At 44.9% G+C, this 23,253-nt stretch overlaps 1 protein-coding gene across 1 annotated transcript in view; it reads left to right on the top strand.

Annotated features, from left to right (window-relative positions):
* IGF1R (insulin like growth factor 1 receptor) overlaps positions 1-23,253 on the top strand; it is a 244,071-nt gene that overhangs the window by 158,505 nt on the left and 62,313 nt on the right. The window contains exons 3-4 of the mRNA XM_077762414.1: positions 17,317-17,629; positions 21,520-21,668. Of these exons, the coding sequence (XP_077618540.1) occupies positions 17,317-17,629; positions 21,520-21,668 (462 nt within the window). The remainder of the gene's footprint in view (positions 1-17,316; positions 17,630-21,519; positions 21,669-23,253) is intronic.

Raw genomic sequence — 23,253 nt, 5'->3', positions numbered from 1 at the left:
TCTTTTCTTTTTTCTTTCTTGGCCACATAAGTCTTGTGTATATGCTGATACGTGATACCAATCAGGAACATGGTTCTTGAGGTCTTCCTTTGCCCTTCCCAGCAAGTGGTAGCCCATAAGGCACCTCCAGGGGATTAGATAGAGGCCAGTGAGTCACAAAGTGAGACTCTCCCATGCACATGGCAGCTGAGCGGGCCGACAGTTGGCAGAGCCAGGACTAGAGAACCCTGGGACCTGTGTAAACCCTATTTACAGGGAACCTATGACATGACAGGAAAGAGACTCAATACAGTTACAGGGTTTATCGCATTTAATTTTCCACTGATTAGCACAAGGTGGTAGTATCTGTCTTACGCACATAATGAGGAAACTGAGTCCCTTTTCACACAACAGCCAATAAATGGCAAATGGGATATAAACTCACTTCTCTCTAACCCCCGAGTCCACATTTTCCTCCCAGGCGAACATTGCCTCCTCTCTCGTGTCATGTCTCCAAAACAGAGGATGAACTTAAGCATCTCAAAATTGTAAACACTTGACTCTCCCTAAAACAAATTTTTTTCAAGTAGACAGACAGACAGACGTGACTTGGGCCCTTAAAAATTTGGCCAAGCTGGCACATAAATGGGGCGTAGGCTGTTTCTAAATTGTTGCTTTAAATTTTGCCAACATAGCTTCTAGGCTGGTAGTTTTGTTTGTTTGTTTTTTTCATATATTTGTGACCGTGTATGGGCAGAGGAATGTTACCCCTTGCCATTGTGTCCCTCCTCCCTGAAGGCAAGCCAGGGGCATCTGGGTCACATCAGGGGATGTGCACGAAGGGGGGGGAGTGGGGGGATTGAGGTCAGTGACAGTGTTTGAGGGCTCATTGATTTTTTTTTGCATAGAATATCTCACAAACCTATATTGACGTATTCATCTGTAAACTGACACACATTAGCATTTCCCACTTTTTCTTGTTCGCTGTTTCTTCATCCTTATTGATGCTTCTTTCAAAAAAATGTCTAATACGTCCAGGACCCAATTAAAGATTTATCTTGACATAAATAGATTTATATCCTGATGTCCATTGTTGCCCAGTGTAAAGATTTGGAGGGAAATCCTAGATAAAAGAAATAGGATCGCCGTCTGCTTTCCCTGGGTTACTTTACGTGTGTACTGATTTGCAGGTTGTATTAATCAAAAAAGCAAAACATGCCCCTTACCATGGGGGCATAAAGACGCGTGCCTGGCATACCTTTGCCCCTGTATGCACCGTGAGACTTGAAAGTAAGCCAGGATTTGAAAATATTGGATTGGAATAATGTTATTTTTTTTTAAACACCTGGCTAATTTAATATAAAGTGTTTACACTTCATTTTTCTGGCAGTGGATTTACTGTGTAGGTGGTGGAAGATTTCCTGTAAGTTTTGCAAGTTCCAGGGGAGGAAGGTTGCAATAGGTGCTCTCTGGGGTCACAGCCGCATAAAGGGTGATTTCTTAATCCCCTATTGTTACCACCCGTGTAGGTGAACAACGGGTGTTGCAGCCGGTGTCCTGGACAGTTGCTTGCTCACAGGTACACGAACGAAAATAAGCAAGAGTGGTCTTTTAAGGAATTCTGAATACTGAGTCTTGAAGAAAGATCATCTTTTCCCTAAATGGGCGCTGGGGTCAGAATTGCCGGCTACTATACCTCGTGGGTGAAGCAGATATTTTGAGCATGACTGAGCGTATTAAGAGCCTCGGGCACTTCCTCTACCGGGGTTTAGAAATTTCAAAGGATGGGGGTTGGGGAGGAGGAATTATGGGAGGCATTTTCCAGAGGGCAGAGAAGGATGGAAGCAACAGGTTCCAAATGTATGTGCTGTGCTCCTGCCGAGCGCTGGTGGGCTGGGAATGTCATTTTAGGAAGATAAGTCTGCCCATCTACCAGACAGGAGAAAGTAGACTGGGGGGCGGGGAGGTAATGGGGAGGGGTGCAGTGGAGGTGGAAATGCATTTAATAGGCTTTACTTAGACCAAGAGACCTCAGCTTGTGAGAGGGGGCAGGTGCATTTGGGAGGAAAATACCTCGAACAGGCAGGTTCAGAATTGGAAAATGGGGGAAAAGAATCCATTTCAAAATTTCCAACAGCAGGGCGCCTGGCTGGCTCCGTTGGTGAAGCATATGACTCTTGCTCGGGGTTGTGAGTTTGAGCCCCACGCTGAGTGTAGAGATTACTTAAAGAAAAAAATCATTTAAAAATATCTTTAAAAATTCCCGACCGAGTCAAAGGAGATTTGTGCGTGGATTATCCCGAAAGGGGTTGTGTGGTGTCAAAGGTCTGAGAGATCCCTCTCTTTGCAGGAAAGTAGGGGGCTGGGAAGATCACATCGCAGCATTGGGTGGGGGTGGGGGGCCCCTGGGTACCGGGCCCCGCTGTCCCGTGTCGCGTGATTGTCGTAGTCTCAGCTGCCTGGGTCTCATTTTCTTCGTGTGCCAAATGACGATGAAAGCATTCGACTGGATGCCCAGTGCCTGGGTTGCTTTCAGCTCCGGAAAAATACCGAGGGCTCTTTCCTTTGGGCATTCATCTCATTTCTGAGATGCTCCCAGCTCCCCGAGGAGGCAAAACAAAGGAAGGCAGCCCCGACCGGGGCGGGGCGGGGCCTTAGGTGAGAGGTCCTCCTGGGTGAATGGGAAAGCAACGCCTTTTCATTCTCCGGAGCACTCCACTTAGCCAGCGTTGTACAGAGCCTGGCTCGGGCTGACTTCAGGCTTCACCCTGGGTTTCAGGTCACTCTGATTGTTTGCAAAACATGTTCTTTTTTTTGTCCCTTGCCAGTACTTGTTCTCTTTGTGCCTAAAACACAAACAGGTCCTGAGGGATGCCGTGTGCCAGTCTGCAGTGCGCAAGGAGCGCACCCTGGCCTCTGCCTGGGGGGCGAGGATGGGGGGGGGAGGGGGACTCCGGAGACAACTGTTGTGTTGACATCAAATCCTAGGAAGTTGCTACAGACCTTATTCCTTTCAAGGAAAAAGAAAAGATAACTCTCTTAACCATTTTCAGATCCTTATCTTTGGTGTATTCAAGTCCAGGATTTTAGATAGATTTTTTTAAGAAGAGCTTTATGCTTGAGATCACTCCTTTCCTTTCCTTTCCTCTCTCTTCCCCCCCTTTTTAAAGTCACTTAGCCAGTTTGGGGCTTTACAGTGTTTAGGGAAAGGGTTAAAAAGTTGACTTGTGAAGCACAGTCACGTGTTCTAAAAGCTATTTCCGCAGGTAAACCTCGTGGTAATGCCAAACGTGTGACTTCAGGGGTTCACTCGTCCTCATTGGAGCTTGAGTGCAATTGGACCCCTTTGTGTTTATGAACTTTTTGTGCTTCAGTCTTCAGGCCAAGGATGGAATGAAAGAATGATCCTTGGACCGCTTTCCAAGTTTTGGAGCCTCATTTGTGTTTCGCATGGTAGAGCTACCCTGCTTGTTTCTTTTAAAAGTAAAATTAGTCCTAAGTGTTAACGTTCTTCCATCTTTCAAAGAAAATTCCTTTGAAGCCTGAAAATCAGACCGTAGTATGTAACAGAGAGTGTTTGGGAGGCAGTGAAAAGAGAAAAGTTGCTCAGACGGGAAGGAGAGAGGGGAGTCCCTCTCTCCCAGGGCACATCACCCGCTTTCATCCTGGCCCCAACATCCTGGCCCCAGGTGGTCGGTCGTCCCTTGCCAGTGAGTGGCAGTATCTGAAGGGGAAAGCCCCAGAACCTTCCCCCTTGCTTTTCAGAGCTGACAGTAGGCGTTGCCATATTTTTCTTCCCCTTCCAGCTTCCTTAGAGCCCTAAGTGACGTTGGGCCTGCAGCAATACAATTCACCTTATATTTTGGATAATACTCTGGGGAAGAGCCAAATATACAAAATCAGAAATGTACTAGATATTTAATGGTTCAGAGAGCAAATAACAATATACTCTCGGAGGTTTCCCAATTAACTTGAAAAAAAAGCAGAGGGCCCCTGTGAGCCCATGTCCGTTGGGCATTTACAACTGAGACACACTCTTTCAACCAGCATTTTACACGAGTTGCCTGTGTTGGCACTTCAGTTTAACCTGATTTTACCGACTGTTTACAAAAAACCAAAAACCAAGAAATTCAACTATTAGGGTTAAAATATTATTTTTATTTATTTTTTATGTTTGTTTATTTTTTGAGAGACAGAGACAGAGTGTGAGCAGGGGAGGGGCAGAGGGAGAGGGAGACAGAGAATCCGGAAGCAGGCTCCAGGCTCTGAGCTGTCAGCACAGAACCCAACATGGGACTCGAACTCATGAACCGTGAGACCATGACCTGAACGAAAGTCGGATGGTTAACTGACTGAGCCACACAGGAGCCCCTAAAATATTATGTTTAAAGTTAGGCAAAGGAGAGACTTAACCTTGGAATCTATCAGTCCGCCTTTCCAAAGTTTAGAGTCAAGAGTTGTCCCCACACGAAATTGACAAAATGATACTGTCCAATAAGACTGGATTTATAGGGGGCACCTGGATGGCTCAGTCAGTTAAGCGTCTGACTTTGGCTCAGGTCATGATCTCACGGTTTGTGGGTTCAAGCCCCATGTCAGGCTCTGCACTGACAGCTAGCTCAGAGCCCAGAGCCTGCTTCTGATTCTGTGTCTCCCTCTCTCTCTGACCCTCCCCTGCTCACTCTGCCTCTCTCTCTCTCTCTCTCTCTCTCTCTCAGAAATAAATAAAATATTTTTTAAAAAAGACTGGATTTATATTCCCCAAGAAAGGATATTAGCACTTTTAATGCTTTCTGGCAAGGGCAGTAATGTTTTTTAGCNCTACCAGCCACAAAAATAAAACACCAAACAAAATAAAATATAAACCAACAGAATTCTGAGGGAATGACAAGGTATTTTTGGTTTAGGTGTTTTTGGTTTTATTTTGGGCTTCTGTTTTCGGAGGGAGGGGGTAATAATCTTTGAAAGGACATTGACATTCCAACCTTTCTACATTTGTATGTTTTGCTAAGGCACTTTTGAATCATCAACTAGATGAAATATAAGTTCCATGAATTTTTGTGGGCGTAGGTGTTCTGTGGTCCAGTTCTCTAAAATGGGTTCTCCTATGGTTTATGTGGTAACCAGAATGTAGGACCGTGTGGGATGACACTGTGTTCCCCACCTTTACTGATAACACAGTTGACTGTACTTGGGAAGTCTAGTGAATCTTTTGTGGTTTTTCTACAGTAGTAAAAATACTTTAACTTCAGGAAATGGGGCCAGCAATAAGATTAGATAATGGAAAAGAATAATGCGGTGTTGTAGTTGTAGCATAACATATACTCTAAAATATATGTTTACAAGTCTGAAAGTGTGCCATCAGGAAGGAACACCATCAAAGGAGAAAGGAGCCGAGACTCTGGAGAGGTAATAAATGATTTAAAGTCTACTGTTATGACCCATGCTTATCAGGTAGATTTAATTACAGAAGGGGGAAGCATTTTTCTCTCAAGCCACCTAAAAAAAATTTTTTTAAGGCACAGTGCTGTGTTTAAAAAGCATATACATCTTTAAGGGCTCACATTTAAATAATTAGTAAAAAGTTAATCTCCCAAGAAGAAAATGGTCCAAAGACATTGAAAGACCATTTACTCAAGAGGTACTGTAAATGGCCAAGAAATTGGGGGGAAAGAGGAGAAAACCCTAACCTCACTGGCAGCCACAGCATTGAGATGAGATACGTATTTCTCCTTCCGACGTTAGGAAAGAAAGAAAAACGGGTTTAGGGACCATTTTTCCCTTCCTTTTACAAAGATGTGCCACTCCTGAGGCCGTATCAAAGAATACGCTATGTTTCTAGAAGCATTTTTCAAAAGAAGATCCTGAAAGGACTTTGCAGAATTGTGTGGGCGTTGAGTAGGTGGGTAGCCTCCCAAGGAGGAAGCTTTATTTGTCGACCGCCCGCGGAGAGGCTGTACCACAATGCATATGTGTGTACAGGTGTGCATGTACGAGTGTAAATTGCACCCATACTGTACAAATCTACCTCCATAGGTATTTCCTGCATTTAACGCTGTCTCCTCGTAAGCGGTTCTCTTGTTGACAAAGTTTTATCCAAAACAGTGCCTGCTGGTCTCTAAATAGTCGTTTCCCTGCAAGTGGCTATATTCGGTTAATTCATTTAAATTATGTGTATGTGTTTATGTATGTGGGAAAGGGCTTTGGCATGGTTGGATCTGAGCACACCTTTTGGACTAACAATTTCTACCCAAATAAACAGGAATAAGTGATATGTGTAGCCACAGCTGTATAGCATGGAGCTCCTAACAGGTATGTGTAATCAACAGTCTATCGGTAGCATTGATACTTCGGTCAACACCAGCAGAGCAGGCAATTGCCCAGAAATGGGCCCTAACACCAGGTTTCAGAGCTGTAGCCAAAACCACAAAGCTGGAGGCCTCTCCCTGCAAGCTTGGCCTCTCCTTGGACAAAACAGCCCCCAATTTGTCCCTGCGGGACACAGGCCTGCCTTGTTAGGAAATCAGCAAAGTTTAGGAGCCCACAATACCTCACATAACTCTGTGTACAGTAAGAGAGAGTGGAAATATGGCTGTAAGCACGAACAACCAGACAAGTTATAAATATAGAATACTCTCTCAATTCCACTTTAGTTAGTCATGGAGGGACAGCGTGAGTTTTATAAACTTATAAGGAATATACAAACAGTTCCAAATTTAAAATAACTTGGAGTAATTTTTAAGTGTGTGAAAAGAATATTTTTTCCACCCTGTCCATTTAAGCATCTGTGACAGGCAATAGTAAGTGATTGGTGTCTCTGTGTGCGCATGTCTGGCGTTCGCAGCCCTGAGGAAGGGTTTCAAAAGAGTCACCCGTTTGGCAGTGACGGACTTAAAAAAAAAAAAAAAAGATGGAGGAGGGGGGTGTGCGTTCTGTCTGGGGGAGCCACTCTGTGTTCCCACAGGAAGAAGCAGACACGCCTGCCCTCGCCATGGTCCTGCGTGGACCCCCAGCGCTTTACCCCATTTCCTTGATCTTTTTTCCCCATTGAATCATGTCTATGTTTCCCAAGTTTGTATGTAGGCTTTGAATATAGAGTTTAGAAGAAAGAAATTGGGGACAACTTTAAAGTATGTTAAGATGATTTGATTTCGTTTTGAAAGAATATCGTTTTATAAAAGTAAAGAGAGTGGGAAGGCAACTCTCCTCTCCCCTCTTAACATCTGACTTTATTGCTTTCCTTTTCCCTCACCCCCACCTAAGGAGAGTTTTCTGTGGTACAGCATCTTCATTTGCTGGGCATTTCTATAGAGATCAAGCCCATTGGTATCTTTTATCCTCTGTCAGGCAGAGCAGGTAAGAGCGTCACAGATCCGGTGGCCTCTCCCCCACAGATTAGATGGTGATCCCTCTTTTTTCTTAATATCAGAGAATGACACAATTTAGTCAAGTTGACAGGTATCGTCTTTCTTCCTTTAGAACAAATATAAACTGTGAATAGATTCTGGGGTTCAGATCGGCCACTCGATGGACGGGTGATTTCATCACTGCATGTGCAGAGTGAAGGCTGACTTACAGAGCTAATTTTGCCACCTGTGGATCACGCAAGCAAAATTTCATACCAAATAAAGGGGAATGAAGTACTGTCACGTGCCACGACACAGATGAACCTTGAGAACATAATGCTAAGTGAAAGAAGCTATCCACAAAGGATCACCCAGTGTCTGGTTCCATTTGTACGAAATGTCCAGAACAGGCAAATATGGGGAGACAGAAAGTAGATTAGCAATTGCCCAGTGCTGGAGAGGGGATGGGCAGGCGGGGTGGGAGAGGTGGCTGATGGGTACACAGTTTCTCTTTGGGGGTGATGTTTGCACAACTCTGTGGAGATGCTAGAAGTCATCAATTTGTATACTTTAAAGGGGTGAATTGTGTGTGAATTATATCTCAATAAAACTGTTATTTAAAAAAGGGTGTGAAGGGAGGAAAAAAAAATTACATAACCCACAGCACAGTACCCCAAGCCAGCTCAGCCAGAGGCGGCTTCCTGATCTGCCTCCTGCCCCTTGCTTAGCTGTGGTGCCCATTGTAGTCCTACATTGTACCTTTGTACCAATGGCTGCACTTTCTTTATTTACTCTTCTCACTAGTCAGCTCTGGAAATCTTGACTTAATAACGGTGCTACCTAGAACTTTCCTCCTTCTGGTTTCTTGGCTCCTTTTTTTCTTCTGCTTCTGTTTTCTCTGTTTTCTCAGTGCTCTGCCCAGCACAACTTATCAGACCTTGGAGGCTTAAGCAATCCAGGGAGCACCGTCTGGAGATAATGGTGTCTTTGGCTCGTTAATGAAATGTTCACAGATGCATTCAGGAGCCGGAATGAAATGTTTTCCCATACCTTCTGGCTTACCTTGCTTGTGTCCTGGACAGCGAGGTCTAGTCTTGGAGCTTGACTCTTTTCTACTGCTTACTTCTTTAAGCCTTGATTACATGTGTTTATGAGCAGAACGAGGGAAAGGCATAGAACTTTTTTTTTTTTCCTCTTCCTCCATGACCAAGTTTTCAGTCTTGCTGAGACATAGTAACTGGTGAAGAAAATGAACTCTGGTTATCTAATTTCATGAGTCACACTTATTTGGGTGACATGAGTTTTGCAGGTCACTGAGTCTCCCTGGGTCTTAATGGTCTGGCTTCCTGATAGCACAGCCATATACACATATATAGTTGCATTTGCCCCACAGAATGGCTGCTACCTCCGTGCCCTCCATGATGGGAGCTGTTTCTTCACTATTGCAACTTAGCAATGACATTTAATGGTACATCCGAAAGGGCTCAGCCTTGCAAATTTGTGCTGGAAAAAAATGTCCTTGAGGGTTCTATTTGCTGTAACTCAATAAACAAAGAAGGCTTAGTGGGCACATGTTATCTCCTTAATATCACCTTGAATGCTTGTCCCTTTGTGTCATGTTCCGTGGGTTTTGTCCTTCCTTCTGATGAAGTGGTACACCTCAGGGAAGAGAAAAAGGTGCTTGGACTTGGGATTTTTTTTTCGTGATAGATGCATGCTTCAAACGAAACCTGGCACGATGGGCGCCTGGGTGGCTNAACCTGGCACGAGAAACCACGTCCTAGCCCTTTCCTTTCCGATGACACAGACTGGCTGAAACACAGTCCCGCCGTGGAACAGACTGGGTGAAAAGGCTGCCGCCACCAGTCTGGCAGATCTAGGTTTGAAGTCTGGCTTTACAGCTTCACAGTTATTAAATTGTACATGAATAGCCCTGGACAATGATTAAACCTCTGCGCCTTCATTTGATCATCTACGCTTTAGGATAATGTTACTGACCCCATGTGGTTATTAAGAAGATTAGATTAACATATATAAGGTACTAGGTGTGTATTGTCAGGCACACAAAAGTGCTCAGTGAATGTCAACTTTATGTTAACAGAGACTCTTGTGTTTAGACCACAGTGGCATCCATATAAGAGAGACTCAAACAGGTGTTGTGAAAAAGAAGACAGGCATTTCAGGCAAATAGAAGCTCTGAATGAGCCATTCCAGTACGATGATGATAGTTATTTTGAAGATGCGGTGATCACCCCAAGCATACTGCCTTGGTCATGGAAGACTGCTGTTGGTCTCCTGGTACCCTGGTCTTCCACACCGTCCCCGCTACGTCTGCTGTGTTAAGAGTAGGTTTGGGGCAGGCGTTGAGAGGTAGTGGTACTCAGGTATGTTACCTGAGCTGTGACTGAGAAAAGCACTCAGAGGGAGGCCAGGATCACCATCTTGGAATTTGGAGCCTAAGTATTTGCAAGTCTGACCTGAAAGAAGAAAGCCTCTGCTTACCTTATCAGACACCTGTGCCAGTGCATGCTCGTTGGGGGTAAGGAAGAACTTGGTCAAGGCTGGTGCTGTCCGGCAGTTGAAGTAGCACTTTCTGTAAGGTGATAAACCCTCTAGATGTTGTTTGAAGGCTCACCTAGCTTTTTGTAGAGAAGTGTCTGAGACAGGCATGGGATGAATGACCTCTAAACTTCCTTTCAACTCTAGACTCTGGATGAAAGGGGTGAACGTGTGACCACATGAAGTACTTGTTGCTTCTGAACTGGAGACAGATCTAATGGCCCTAGAATCTTCTAGCTATTGCATGCTCCACAGCAGTCCCGTTAGATGGAGTAGAAGGTCTGAGAAGACAGTTAACAGGGAGGGAGTAGTAAGGAGCAGAAGTTTGTAACTTCTTCCACTCTCTATAGACCTCCGTATCTCAGAGCGTTCATATATTAACACAAGGATGCTTTGTTCTGGGGCCTTCCTGTTAGGAGAGAAGTGGACTTCAAACTGAGTCTCAAAAACCACTTCAGATTGCAAAGAGGAACTCCTTCATACATATTTAGGAGAAAATGAGGCTCACTGTGTTAACAGTCAGAAAGAACCTTCAGTGGGCACACACAGAATGCTCTTGGATCCAACAGAGAAGACCAAGTATCTTCAGGATTCCAGCCATTAAAATGTCTCATCTAGGGGTGTCTGGTGGCTGAGTTGGTTAAGTGTCTGACTTCGGCTCAGGTCATGATCTCATAGTTTGTGAGTTCTAGCCCTGCGTCAAACTCTGTGCTCACAGCTCAGAGCCTGGAGCCTGATTTTAGATTCTGTGTCTCTCTCTCTCTGCCCCTTCCCTGCTCACACTCTGTCTCTTCCTCTCTCTCAAAAATAAATAAACATTTAAAAAATTTTTTTAATGTCTCTTTGTCCAGCTGCTTCCATGGTGGAATGTTTTCTCCAGCACAGGAGGAGGTTTCTTTTGGCCTTAAGAGAAACATTGTTGCAATGTGACTTTCTTTGCGGAATATTTGAAGTCACGGGTTGCCACTTGAACTTTCTTTAGCCATGGGTAACTGATTTGGCTTATTGGCTATAGTCTTCCAGGCAGAAGCTTGTCTGCCAGTTGTTCTAAGCTCGGCTTGGGATTTCTAGGCAGTGGTTCTCCAGAATTTTCTATTCACCAGTTCTCAGGATGTTAAGAAACTTGATAGTTGATTCTTGTCTTCCTTTTGCCGAAATTGTGCTTTACTATATATATGTGCAATCTCTCTCTCTCTCTTTCTCTCTCCCCACACACACACACACACACACACACACACACACAGACGTATGTGTGGAGCTCGTACATAGTTGTACCAGGTTTATTTTCATTTCATTTCATGGCTTCTAAACATTCTCCCATAAGCCTGCTTTTGACACTAGCTGACTTATTTAGAGAGCTCCAGACTAATCCACTGAGATAAAATGTAGTAGCTCTGGCTGAGCTGGGAAAGCCTTGATTTTCCTCACACTCTGCTCCCATTGATGGAGGTCTTTGCTTGGGATGATGGGTGGGGAGGAGTATGCATGAGGGTAAAAGGGAGGACAGATTGAAGATTATTTTACAGTGTGAGAGCATCCGGCGCACACCAAGCAGCACATCCCAAGCCGAACTGATCTTTCTCTGTCCCTCCAAAAACAAAAGCTCGCCACACTTCCCACATTCTCCAGATGCACCTTCAAGCTGCCTGCTCATTCCCCATCCGCATCACTGCCTCTTTGATCTGGACCACCGTCATGGCTCACGGCGTTGGCAGCCGTGACTCTGTGGGTCACCCATCCTTTCTGTTTCCCACTCAGCAGCCAGAGCGATCCTTCTAAAATGTACATCTGCTCATGTGACGCCCAGCTTAGAATCCTGAAATAGCATCCCTTTCCTCTTTTAAGAGTGGTTCAAACTCGTACTTGTGGGTTAAAAGGCCCTTCTCACCTCTCTTTCTAACCTGGGTCTCACCGTCTTTTCTTTCTGTGTCCTGTACCCCTGCAGCCCCCAAAGCCTTGGTCGTCACACATTCTTCCTGAGTCTGGTTCCCTGGCCCTCGTTCCCAATCAGCCCTGGTGGCACCCCGTGCACCTGCTAGCTCCTGCTGGCTAGGCCCTGGCTGTTCCTTCTGGAAAGTCCTCCTCACTAGCCCCTTGCTTGCCTCCCTTGGTACTCCCCTTGCCTATCCTCAGGGCTGGGAGCCCCAGGAAGGCTGGCCGTCTTTTGCCTGAGTGTCTGCAGGACCTAGCCTAGGGCCTGGCTCCTAAGGCTGCTGTTTAATAGTCCAAAGGAGCCTTTCTCATCCCCTCACCTGTGGCTGAGTGCTCCCTGGAGGACAATGCCGACAGCCTTGAGTGGATTTGGGCATTCAGCGGACCCAGCTGGGGTCCCTCCCTCTCTCCCCCCACAATCCCCATGCTATCTGATGAGTCAGCTCATCCCCTGGCAGGACAAGAAAACCATAAAATCTCTCTGGTCCCTGTGTGTCCGATGCACTTTGGACATTGAAGTGCATTGCCCTGGAGTTAGCTGTGGTTCCCCTTTATGCATAACGATGCGTGTCAGTTAGGAAGGGCATGTGCCACATGTCACCTTCTAGGGTAACCCAGAAATAATTAACTTGTCTCTGAACTAGCCTGTGCTCTAACTCGGAAGCTTGACCTCACTCGAACGTCCATGAACTATTTCTATTCTTTGTAACAATTTTATCCCAAATAATTTCTTTTTATATATATATATATATTTTTTCTAGGAGAGAGAGAGAGAGAGAGACAGCGTGCGCAGGGGAGGGTCAGAGAGAGAAGGAGAGACAGACTCCAAAATAGGCTCCAGGCTCTGAGCTGGCAGTCAGCACAGAGCCCGACGCGGGGCCCGAACCCACGAACTGCGAGATCATGACCTGAGCGAAAGTCGGACGCTTAACCGACTAAGCCACCCAGGCGCCCCATATCTCAAATAATTTCTAAAGTGGTCTCCTTTCCATTTTTTCTGTTCCTTGAGAAGAGATTGGGTTCTCCGCCTTCAGTTCCAACCGAACACCTTATAATCATTTTTTAAAAATGGCTTCTCTTGAGTAATGATCGTTAAGGAACTCACTGGCAGGAACAAAAACAAATGTTAAAAAAGCAAAAACCCCAAAAACTAGAAAGAACTTAATAAGTACAAGGACACCAGGGAGGGAAGAAGTTAAAGACTGATATGTGACTTATTTGCTGCCCCACAAAATGAAGGGAATGAGCTTTTAAATGCAGCACCTCATTTTTATGTGGCTGTGACCCCAAATCAATCCTTTTAGTGGTAGGTGTGGGACATGTTGTTACCTTTTCCAGCAGTTTAGATGGCCTTTGGTTTTTACTGGTTATTCTGAGAATCTCAATGCATGGAAGGATCTCATGGGCAAAATTGCTTCCCCCCCTGTATATTTGTTAGTTTATCGCAGCTTCCATTTTCCTCTTATTTTGAAAAGCAGAAATGCCGTTTAGTCATGCTAGGTGTGCTCCTTGTTCATGAAAGCCAGGGAAGAGGCTCCCTTCCTTTTCTCCCACAGCTCCGTAATTGGAAATTTGGTAACTGTACTAAATTTTAAGTTTTGGCATTTGCGTGGAGCAGCCATCCATCTGCTGGCGAGACACACTGCCCAGGGCTTTTCAAGAAATCCCTTAATAGTCCTAAACACTAATAATATTTATATACATTGAGAAGAGACAAAATTTACAGCAAGCTTCTGGGGCTGACTCCAGGACTCTCTAATCCTGAACTTCCTGCGTGTTCTCCTGCCTCCCAGAATCCTCTGATGGTGCCGCGGCCGGGGGAACACCAGCCTCTGCCTCTGGAGCAGCCTCTTTAATTTAGAGTTTGTCCTCCAGCAAACAAGTGACCTCTCCTCTCTCCTCCGTCCCCGTCACACCCCGTTTCTATTCCCCTAGAATATTCAATCAGTATGAGGCGTGCAGCTTGGATCCTGAAACACGAAGGAACCCCTTGATTTGGGATCCCTTTAAGAGGCATTGTTCTGCCTGTAAATAACATGATTTTACCTAATTTAAGCTGTACTGAAATTCCTTGTGAAGTAGCTCGCATCACTGATTCCCCAGCCTGTGTGCTATTTGTGGCAAGAACTGACCGACCATGCAGATCCATGTAACGTACTCCTGTGAAGGGTCTCAGTGGACCACTGCCCAGAGATGCTCTTTCCACCAGAATGGGGAACGGAATGCAAAATAAAGCTGCAGATACTTTTTTTTTCTTTTCTTTCTTTCTCTTACTGGAAATGCCCAACATTTGCATTTGGGTATAACTGATTCCCAACCAGTGCACGGGGATATTTTTTTCTATTGTTTTAAATGCTCTTGAGTTTTTAATACTATTTACTATGACTGTCTGCTACTTGTGATTTTACATAGCATTTTATTTGAATTATAAGCGAGGGAAAGTGGGTTTTGTGACTAGATACTGGTCCCAGCTAGTCTCTGGGACTCAGACTTTTTTTAATGTTTATTTTTGAGAGGGAGGGAGTGAGGGGGACAGAGGATCCGAAGTGGGCTCTGCGCTGACAGCAGCAAGCCCAGTGCGAGGCTCAAACTCATGATCTGGGAGATCATGACCTGCGCTGAAGTCGGATGCTCAACCAACTGAGCCATCTGGGTGCCTCTCATCTGTGTTATTCTTTATTCTTATCCTCCTCATCTTTCATCTTGCAGCCCTAGCCTCAGTTTCTCTTCAAAACCTTCCCTGGTTCCCAGGGCATGCCATGCACCTCTATTCACCCCATACTCAAGCTGCCGTATCGTCCATTCTTTATCCGCAACGTCTGACACACAGATGCAATACGTTGCTAAATGAACAGTTGCCAAATGGATAGAGAACTAAAGGATAAATGGACTTCTTTTCCTAGTATTAGGTTAAAAACCTGAACTAAAGATACACAGTTTATTCTTTAGATCTTGAGCCTTGAAGTTACCTCCACAATGGATATATTTGAAATTAAATAATCTTTTAATATGTTTTATGATTAGGCGTGTTGAGGTGTGAGAACTGATGATAGAATGTGTGTGTGTGCGTGCAGGCACACTGTGCATTCGCTACAAATATGCGAGGCTCATAAATCACATTAGTGTTACCCTCTTAAAGATGATCGCCTTGGTAGACAATATATGTATCTCAACATTTTAGGACCTCCTGTCTATAATACATACTTTGTTGGTGTGCTTTAGAGATAGTTACTCCTTGTTATTTGTTGGGTAGCTTAGTTTTTGGAAGTAGCCAGCAGTCATTGAGGCAATCCTGGTAAACGAAAATGGCAGAAACCAACAAGAATGGTTTTCTTTGCTTGTAAGTGGCTCAGTGGGGGTTTTTTCAGTTGGATCTAATGAATAGCAGGCACATAAATAAAAGTTTCTTTTCTCTCTCATCTAGAGAAGTCTAGAGGTACAGTCCATGGTCATGAGAGACCAAGATCATTTTATCTTGCTCTACCTTCCTAATGGGTTACCTCATGGTCCAAGATGGCTGCTTGAGCTTGATGCATTGCTCTTGCATGCCAGCCAGGAAGGAAGAGGGCATGCTCACTCCATTTTAAGGAATCTTCCAGTAGGTTCCAGCCAAAAAATTTTATTCTATCTCACTGGCTAGGGACATATGTCACTTATAGCTACAAGAGAAGCTAGGAGATGTAGAGATGTAATATCTAGATATTTGGGGGGGGGGGTGGCAAAATGCCCAATTAAAAATCAAGGTTCTATTACCAACGTAGATAAAAAGAGTAAGTAATGGAAGGCAACTTATGGTCTCTGCCAAAAGATGATTTCAGAGGAGATGCTCGACAGAATCCTGAAAATTTGTCCATTTCCTTCAGAGGTGACAGTTTCTGTTTGAATGTCCAAGTTCTGGTGTCCATTTTTAAATTCAACCATTTGCAGTATGATCGGAACTCTTGGATGCAGCTGGTAGGGTGTAAATTGGCACAAACTTTCCAGAGCATAGTTTGGCTTGGTGAGGTCAAATTCTGGAAATTGATTGTAAGGAAATAATTAAGGATTCTCATGAAGATTGCAGCGTTCATTGTAATCATAAAGTGTTGGGAGCAAACGAAATGTCACCCACTAGGAGACAGCTTACAACTTACACTCTACTGTGACGTAAGATGCAGTTGTTAAATGATTATGGAATTCACGGTATATTCCCAAAATGGTTTCACAATGGTTCTTTTTTTTGCAGATATTTATATGTACGTGTACATGCATAGGAAGGGACCTGGGTAGGGGTGGGGGTCCAACATGAAGGTATTAACAAAAGGGGGTTTGGGGGGACAAATGGACTAGATGTCCTATATATTTTCATTTCTTAACTGTGATCTCTGATGTTTTGAGTACGTATTTTGATTATAAGGAAAAACAATAGACTCTTCACTAAATAATGTATGTCAGAATCAATAATATACATATTTAAATAATTTTCTGTTGTTTCCCAGCTCAAGAAAAAGTAGGAGACAAATAATGCAAACCAGATTTCGTATTTTCATTGATTTATACTTTATTGGCTAGGGAGGCTAACAGCCCCATGGAGCGTGATCATTACAGCATTGTTATGGGGACAAGTGCCAGCCCATCTACTTGGGACATGAATTGTGGATCTCTGGCCTTTAGACACTGCTTTCACTTAAGCTGAGCAGAGGGGCTCAGAGGAGATGGCTTCTAATACGCTATGAGTCTGCTGGACACAGAGGCACTGCCCACCCACGCTTCTTTTTATTTGTATTTGAGAATAGGATATGTGAATAAGTTAACACCATCGTTTTTTGGAGTCAGACCTTCGATATCCAGGCAGACACAAACTTTTCTAAAGCCATTTTATAAATCTGAATAGTATCATCGCTACTATATCTAGGTTAATCGCTCTTAAAGTAAATGGTTTTTTAAATGATTTTAAAATACTTTTAATAACATAAATAATAAAATAATCTTTTAAATAATTATTTTTGCACACCGAGGCTTCTTAAGATATTCAAGGAGCACATTCAAAATGCAAAATGAACGGCGCATAATGCTCTTTAAAGGAATAATACACGGTATTGTTCCCATAGGGTTACCACATTCCACATTATCACATTGGCCTGGGGCAAACTTCTAATGTGGATATTACTACCCTCGTTTTATAGGTGAGAAAAGAGAGGGTCAAGGTCAGAGAGGCTAATGACTAATCAGGAGCAAACCGGGAGCACATAGGAGAGGCTGGACTTTAAACGCTGGTCTCCTGACTCGAAATAACAGAGTATATTTTCCCCGCCGCGATGGAAGTGGGATTAGGGTCCGTAATACGTAGTCATTCCAAGTCAGCCAGGGGCCGCAGAGCCGGGTGGTCTGGTGGTCGGTTGTGGGTCACTGGAGAGATGGGGCGGGCGGGGGAGACGGTGACGGAGGAGAATGCAGGCCAGGCCTGTGGGAGCCCGTCCAGCCCCTGCCGGTCTCACGCTCTGTCCCCTCCGCCCCACAGTGTGCCCGAGCGCGTGTGGGAAGCGGGCCTGCACGGACAGCAACGAGTGCTGTCACCCCGAGTGCCTGGGCAGCTGCAGCGCGCCCGACAACGACACGGCCTGCGTGGCCTGCAGGCATTACTACTACGCCGGCGTCTGCGTGCCCACCTGCCCGCCCAACACCTACCGCTTCGAGGGCTGGCGCTGCGTGGACCGCGACTTCTGCGCCAACATCCCCAGCGCCGAGAGCAGCGACTCCGAGGGGTTCGTGATCCACGATGGCGAGTGCATGCAGGAGTGCCCCTCGGGGTTCATCCGGAACGGGAGTCAGAGGTCAGTCACGCGGTCCCCCCCTCACCCCTGCTTTCCCTCTCTCACCCCTCCCCCCACCTGCTGCCCCCCAAGAGCAGGGTGCTTGGTGCTACCCTTGTTCCATCTGGCGGCAGCAGGACCCCCCCAGGGAGGTTAAGGGCGTTGGGTCCCCTTGAGAGGGATGGCGTAACTGACATTTTAGAGGAGATTCCAGGAATGATTGGCCAAAAATAAAAAATAAATAAAAATTTTAAAAAGTAATAATTTAATAAAACAGCTTGTGTCCTGTTGGGCTGTGGAAGGGCACTGCCTGGCCATTTGAAATTAAGTACCTGACTTGCTGGCCTAGGCATGGCCTGGAGGTCACTGTCATCATCTTCCCTGCCTGCACCTGCCAGGCCTACCATCCAGGCGGTGCAGGGGTGTGGGGAAAGCTGGGAGGGCTGTAGACTTAGGCCGCCCCCCACTTCCAGCCACTCAGCCAGTACGGTCTTTGGGAGCATGACCAGGAACACAAGCCAACCCCCGAACAGCGTCCTTGCTGCAGCCAGAAGCCCAAAAGCCCCGTAGCACGCACTCCGTCCTGAGCCCGCACTACAGCCGCCCAGAGTAGCCTCAGCTTAAAGTGACCCGTGTTTGCCATCAGCACCTGCTCCGCTCGCTCACTGGCTTCCTCCACCCTCACCTTCCCTCGATTTTGTCTGTCTCTCTTGCTTTCCTTCCTGAGTGTTGAGACTTCACTCGGGAAGCAAAGAAGCCGTCCGCAGCAGAGAGCATCCCCCTTGTGCGTGCCCGCGGGGCTTCCGTAAATTTGTCGTTGGTTTGTGTTTTTGAAAAAGCAAGAATGGCATTGTTCTAAAATGGGGAACTCTAGCCCTGGAAGCAAAAGAAGACTAGGGGGTTGGGGGTGCTCTTCCCTCCTCTGGATAGAGCAGAGAACTTTTAGGAAAGAATAGTTTAGTTGCAGTGGGCCAAATGCCTCTTTCATAATTAGCTTAGTACCAGGGGACTCCTGCCCCTGCTCTGTAGCTCTCTTCTGCAAGTATAAAACACTATTGGCCAGACACGGGGCGCAAACCCAAGAACCATGAGAGACTGCAGCCTAAACGAATGGTTGGACGCTTAACCCACTGAGCCACCCAGGTACCCCTCAAGCAAGTCTTTTGAAAGGGGATTGATTGTTTCCAGTGTAATATTTGGAGAGGTTGTTCATACCATAGGCTGAATTTCAAAACAGAGCCAGAACTGACATTATTTCATAATATTAGACCAGACCAAGTTTCCACCTGTTATAATGTCTTTAACTAAAAGATAATAAGTGTGCCAGGGAAGCGCAATGAGCTCTAAAGTCTTCATATCCCACCCAGAATTAAGTCTACCACATTTTACTCCCATTTTATTGGCCGACTTAGACTGGCAGGAGGGCTTTCCCAGTGCCCTGGGCAGTGAACCCAGATGAGGTGTAGCTAAGGATCCTCCTTGGGGGTGGGAACGGAGACGGGGCAGCCGGTGGCATCTTTGTCCTAGGGTACACTGTCCTGCAGTGGCTTCAGAAGGAGGGCAGTGCTACGCACCTTGACCATGTTATTTCTCCCGTCGCAGTGCATTTTCAAAGAATTGAGCTGTTATTTTCCCTGCCAGCCCTTAGAGTCTGTTCAAAGCTACAGATATACCTCTTCTATTTTAAGATGAAACACCGTCAAGAAAGAATAAATACCCCTCTCAGCCTTTAAGGCCTCTTCGACACTGAGTTTAAAATATTTATTAATGCTGTTTATACCCTCTCTGTACCAGAATGGATTCAAGGAAGCTTAATCTGTAAACATGTAATCAGAGCACTTCCTTAGAAAAACATTTTTGAAGTGCTAGATGATTCCTAGACAGTTTAGCAAAGGTGTTTGGTTCAGAAATTGCTATTTGAATGAAACGTCAGGGAAAACTAAACATACACTTAACATGCGACCTAGAAGTCACACTCCCGGACATTCATCCCAGAGAAATGGAATACATAGGTCCCCAGAACAACATGTACACAGTTGTTCATAGCAGCTCCGTTTGTCATAGTCAAAGCCTAAAAACAACTCAGGCTTTCCATGGTAGGTAAATGGTTTAGCAGACTGTGTTATGTCCATACCGTGGACTAAGAATTCAGCAATATAAAGGAGCAGACTGTTGAAATACACAACAACTTGGATAGATCTCAAGGACATTATGCTGTGTGAAAAAAAAAAAAAGCCAGTCTCAAAAGGTCACATACTGTGTAACTCCATTTATATAACTTAAGCCTCCAAGTAACAAAATTGCAGTGATGGAGAACGGGTCAGTGGTCACCAGGAAGGAGTTAGGAAAATGAGGATGGGGGGCTATCTGGGAGATCTTCGTGAAGTACTTCTGTAACTTGACTGCATGAAGATCACACAAGAGGTAAGAGAACAGGCAGGGAATTATAGGTACATTTCGCCAGTGTTAATTACCTGGTTTTGCCATGGCATTATTATTATAGAAGATGTAACCTTTAGGGGAAACTAGGTGAGGGGTACAGGAGACCTTTCTGTACTCTTTACAACTTTTCTGTGACTCTATAATTATTTCAGGATAAAAAAATTTTTGAAAGGGAGGGTGGGCATATTATATGGTGTGTAGGTGAATTAGAAGTATTGAAAGACCAACAACAAGTGCTGAAGGGAAGCCATTACCCAGGATAGAAGTAAGAATGTTATATGCGATGCTATAGGAAAGAGAAATCTCCTTTCTGGGGTTGGCCCAGCATCTTGGGAAACCTTGCCTGGCATTCTCCTGACATGAAATAGGAAAAGAACAGGGAAATTTTGTTTACCTATGAGCCCTGCGCTGTTGCCTTAGGTATGCAGGATAGTGTCATTAAAAAAAAAAAAAAGACTTGTGAGAAGAGAGTTATACTGTTTTCTTGAATGTGTTTTTACTTACCTTCATGAAGTTGAAAAGATCATTCAAGAACAGTACTGGAAATACAGCTAGCCCTCTAGTTCACCATCCTGTTTATTACACACACGTCCCGTAAGGTTGTACCTTTTATTTTGTTTGGAAATCAGCCCACTTTGATCCCTGGTCTGTGGTTCAGAAGCCTGATGAGCGTTTTGTCCGCTGTTTCTTAACTAACTTTAGGTGATCAGGAGAAGCGCCAGTCTCCCTCACTAATCCCTGACTCTTGGTGGCTGGGGTAAAGTTTGAACCAGGAGCTCATTACAAAGTAATGCAAGTTCCTTGCTTTTGGCGCATATACAGGGGAAAAAAAAAAACACCAAGAAACCAACCACCCAGATCCATTTATAAGTTTCTGCAAAACACCATACAGACATCATTTCATTTGTGCTTTAGCAACAAAGTGATGGATCTGTGCTATTCCACGTGCCTCTGGGAATCCGCCACTGGGTTTGGCTGGGAGGCGGGCCACAAGAGTTAGTCTCCCGTTAGTAGCGGAAGCGCTGCTGGCCCTGTGTTCCCCCTGTGCGGTCTCCCGGGCTGTGCCAGGCCAGGCCACAGCATCGAGAGCGGCCCCATCTTCCTCGGGAGCCACCAGCATGTCCTTTCTTCCAGGCTGTTTCTCCCACGTGGAACCAGCTGGCTCAGCAGCCGACAGCCTATGATACCCACATGCCTCAAGGATGCAGCACATATTTCTTCTGGAAACAAGAGGCACACCCTTCCTTTGCAGGCATTTTCTCCTTTGGTTGCAACTTGCGTGGCTTATCCTGGGTGGCTTCGGGATGAGCTACAGCGTGTCCACTCAAATGCCTCAAAGTGGTTGCTTTTAGTAATGTGTGCCATAAAAACAACCAGAATAAAATTGTATCTTCATGATTTTTTTTTTTAAATGCACGGTGCCTGACTCAGTTCTCTGTGTTTTTGGTTGATTCTTTATCTTCCAACAGCATGTACTGCATCCCTTGTGAAGGTCCTTGCCCCAAGGTCTGTGAGGAGGAGAAGAAAACAAAGACCATTGATTCTGTTACCTCTGCGCAAATGCTCCAAGGATGCACCATCTTCAAGGGCAACTTGCTCATTAATATCCGCCGAGGCAGTAAGTATTCCAACCCCCAGAAGAGACAGCTGGATCCCTTGGTTTTCTTTCGTTGATGTTTCTCCTTCCTATCCACGCCTCATGCCGGAAGCATGGGCCTAGAAAAACAACATGGTGCCTAAGCCTCGTGCCCAACACCTGTTTCTTGAGTTTCCCTTAAAGATTAAAAAAAAAAAAAAAAAAGGTCTGTTTTTTAGCCGTGGGCTCAGTGTTCCTTCACGCCAAGGGTCACCACTTATCCTCTGTTATCCCAGCACACACAGGCCCCAGAATACGCTGATGGATCAAAGGTGTGACTCAACAGCCTTCAGCTGGAGCCCAGATCCACGTGGCATCAAGTCCAAAGAGTTTTTGTTACTTGAATGTGTTGAGGAGATGGAGCAAAGGGAAGAGTTTAATGATATTGCTTTAAAATTAATGGAGTCCAAAGAGTGGTTAATCTCTAAATCTACTTTGGAGCCCCCTCCCCCCCATACAAGCACATGTCCTCAAAAAGCTTCTATCCTCACCCCTGTAAGATGACCATCACTTGCAGTAGATGGCGTTCCTGGTAATTGCACGTGTGCAGAAGCGTCACACGTGGATTTATTCCGTGATAGTTGCACTTCTGGTCTTCAGCTGACAGCAGCTTCTAGCCTTAAATTCGAAGACCTTGAGGTTGAAAGGAATTCCCCCCTCCCCCACCAAATCCTTTTGTGGAGAAATTTTTACAGTTTGAGAAAAAAAAAATGACTGATTTATTTATTCTGTGAATTTACTTTTCCATAAAACTATTGGTTCAGTGAGTGAGCAGAGTTCTTAGGGCTTAGAGATGGCAGAGACACGTCTATTCTCAGGCCTTTTGAAATTTTTGAAGCCCCTGATTTTTCATACCACCTTTGGCCCCTCCACCACAGAGATAGCACTTGGCTTCTCTGGCCAGAAGTTTCTTACCGTTAAGTGCTTCTAAAGTTTTATTTCTTCTGCTATTACTAGATTTCTTAATTTTTGAAAAGATGACCTCATCCCTAGAGCATACCCTTTAAGTACCTAACCCTTCTTTCTTTTTTTAAATTTTCATATCCGGCATGCATCCTGCCCCACATTTAAAATTCAGGATCATTTCCTTGAAATAATCAACTGCAGGCAACTTCTAGTGTTTATAACTTGAATTTCTTCTAGAAAACCAGTGAACTCTACATGAAGCATATAGTCCACCGCCCTCCAGGACAGTACCCTTCTTCTTTGATTTTTATCAATTCAAAGCAAGACAGAACCTTTCGTTCAGTAAGCCTTCACAAATCATATGCGATCAAATCCCATTAGTTGAGCTATACCCAGTTCATTGTAGTATTAATCATAATTTTGGCATAAGCTGACCTGAAGCTTATGTTTTTTATTTACTACGAGGAAAAGATAGGCTAATAAACAAGATTACAGGAAATACACTGTTGATATATTATGTTGTTTTCACATAGGTCGTATTAGCAATACTCTTCCTCCAACTATTCTCTCGTTCTGAAAAATCACGTGTGTATTATAAAAACACTTAGAAAAAAATCTTATGTGTTCACTATACAAACACTTGGAAAAAATCATATGTGGG

Source organism: Crocuta crocuta, unplaced genomic scaffold, assembly GCF_008692635.1.
Source record: "Crocuta crocuta isolate KB4526 unplaced genomic scaffold, BGI_CrCroc_1.0 scaffold93, whole genome shotgun sequence".
NCBI lineage: Eukaryota > Metazoa > Chordata > Mammalia > Carnivora > Hyaenidae > Crocuta > Crocuta crocuta.
The sequence above is the reverse complement of the archived record's forward strand: the minus strand, read 5'-3'. Positions and strand labels throughout refer to the sequence as shown.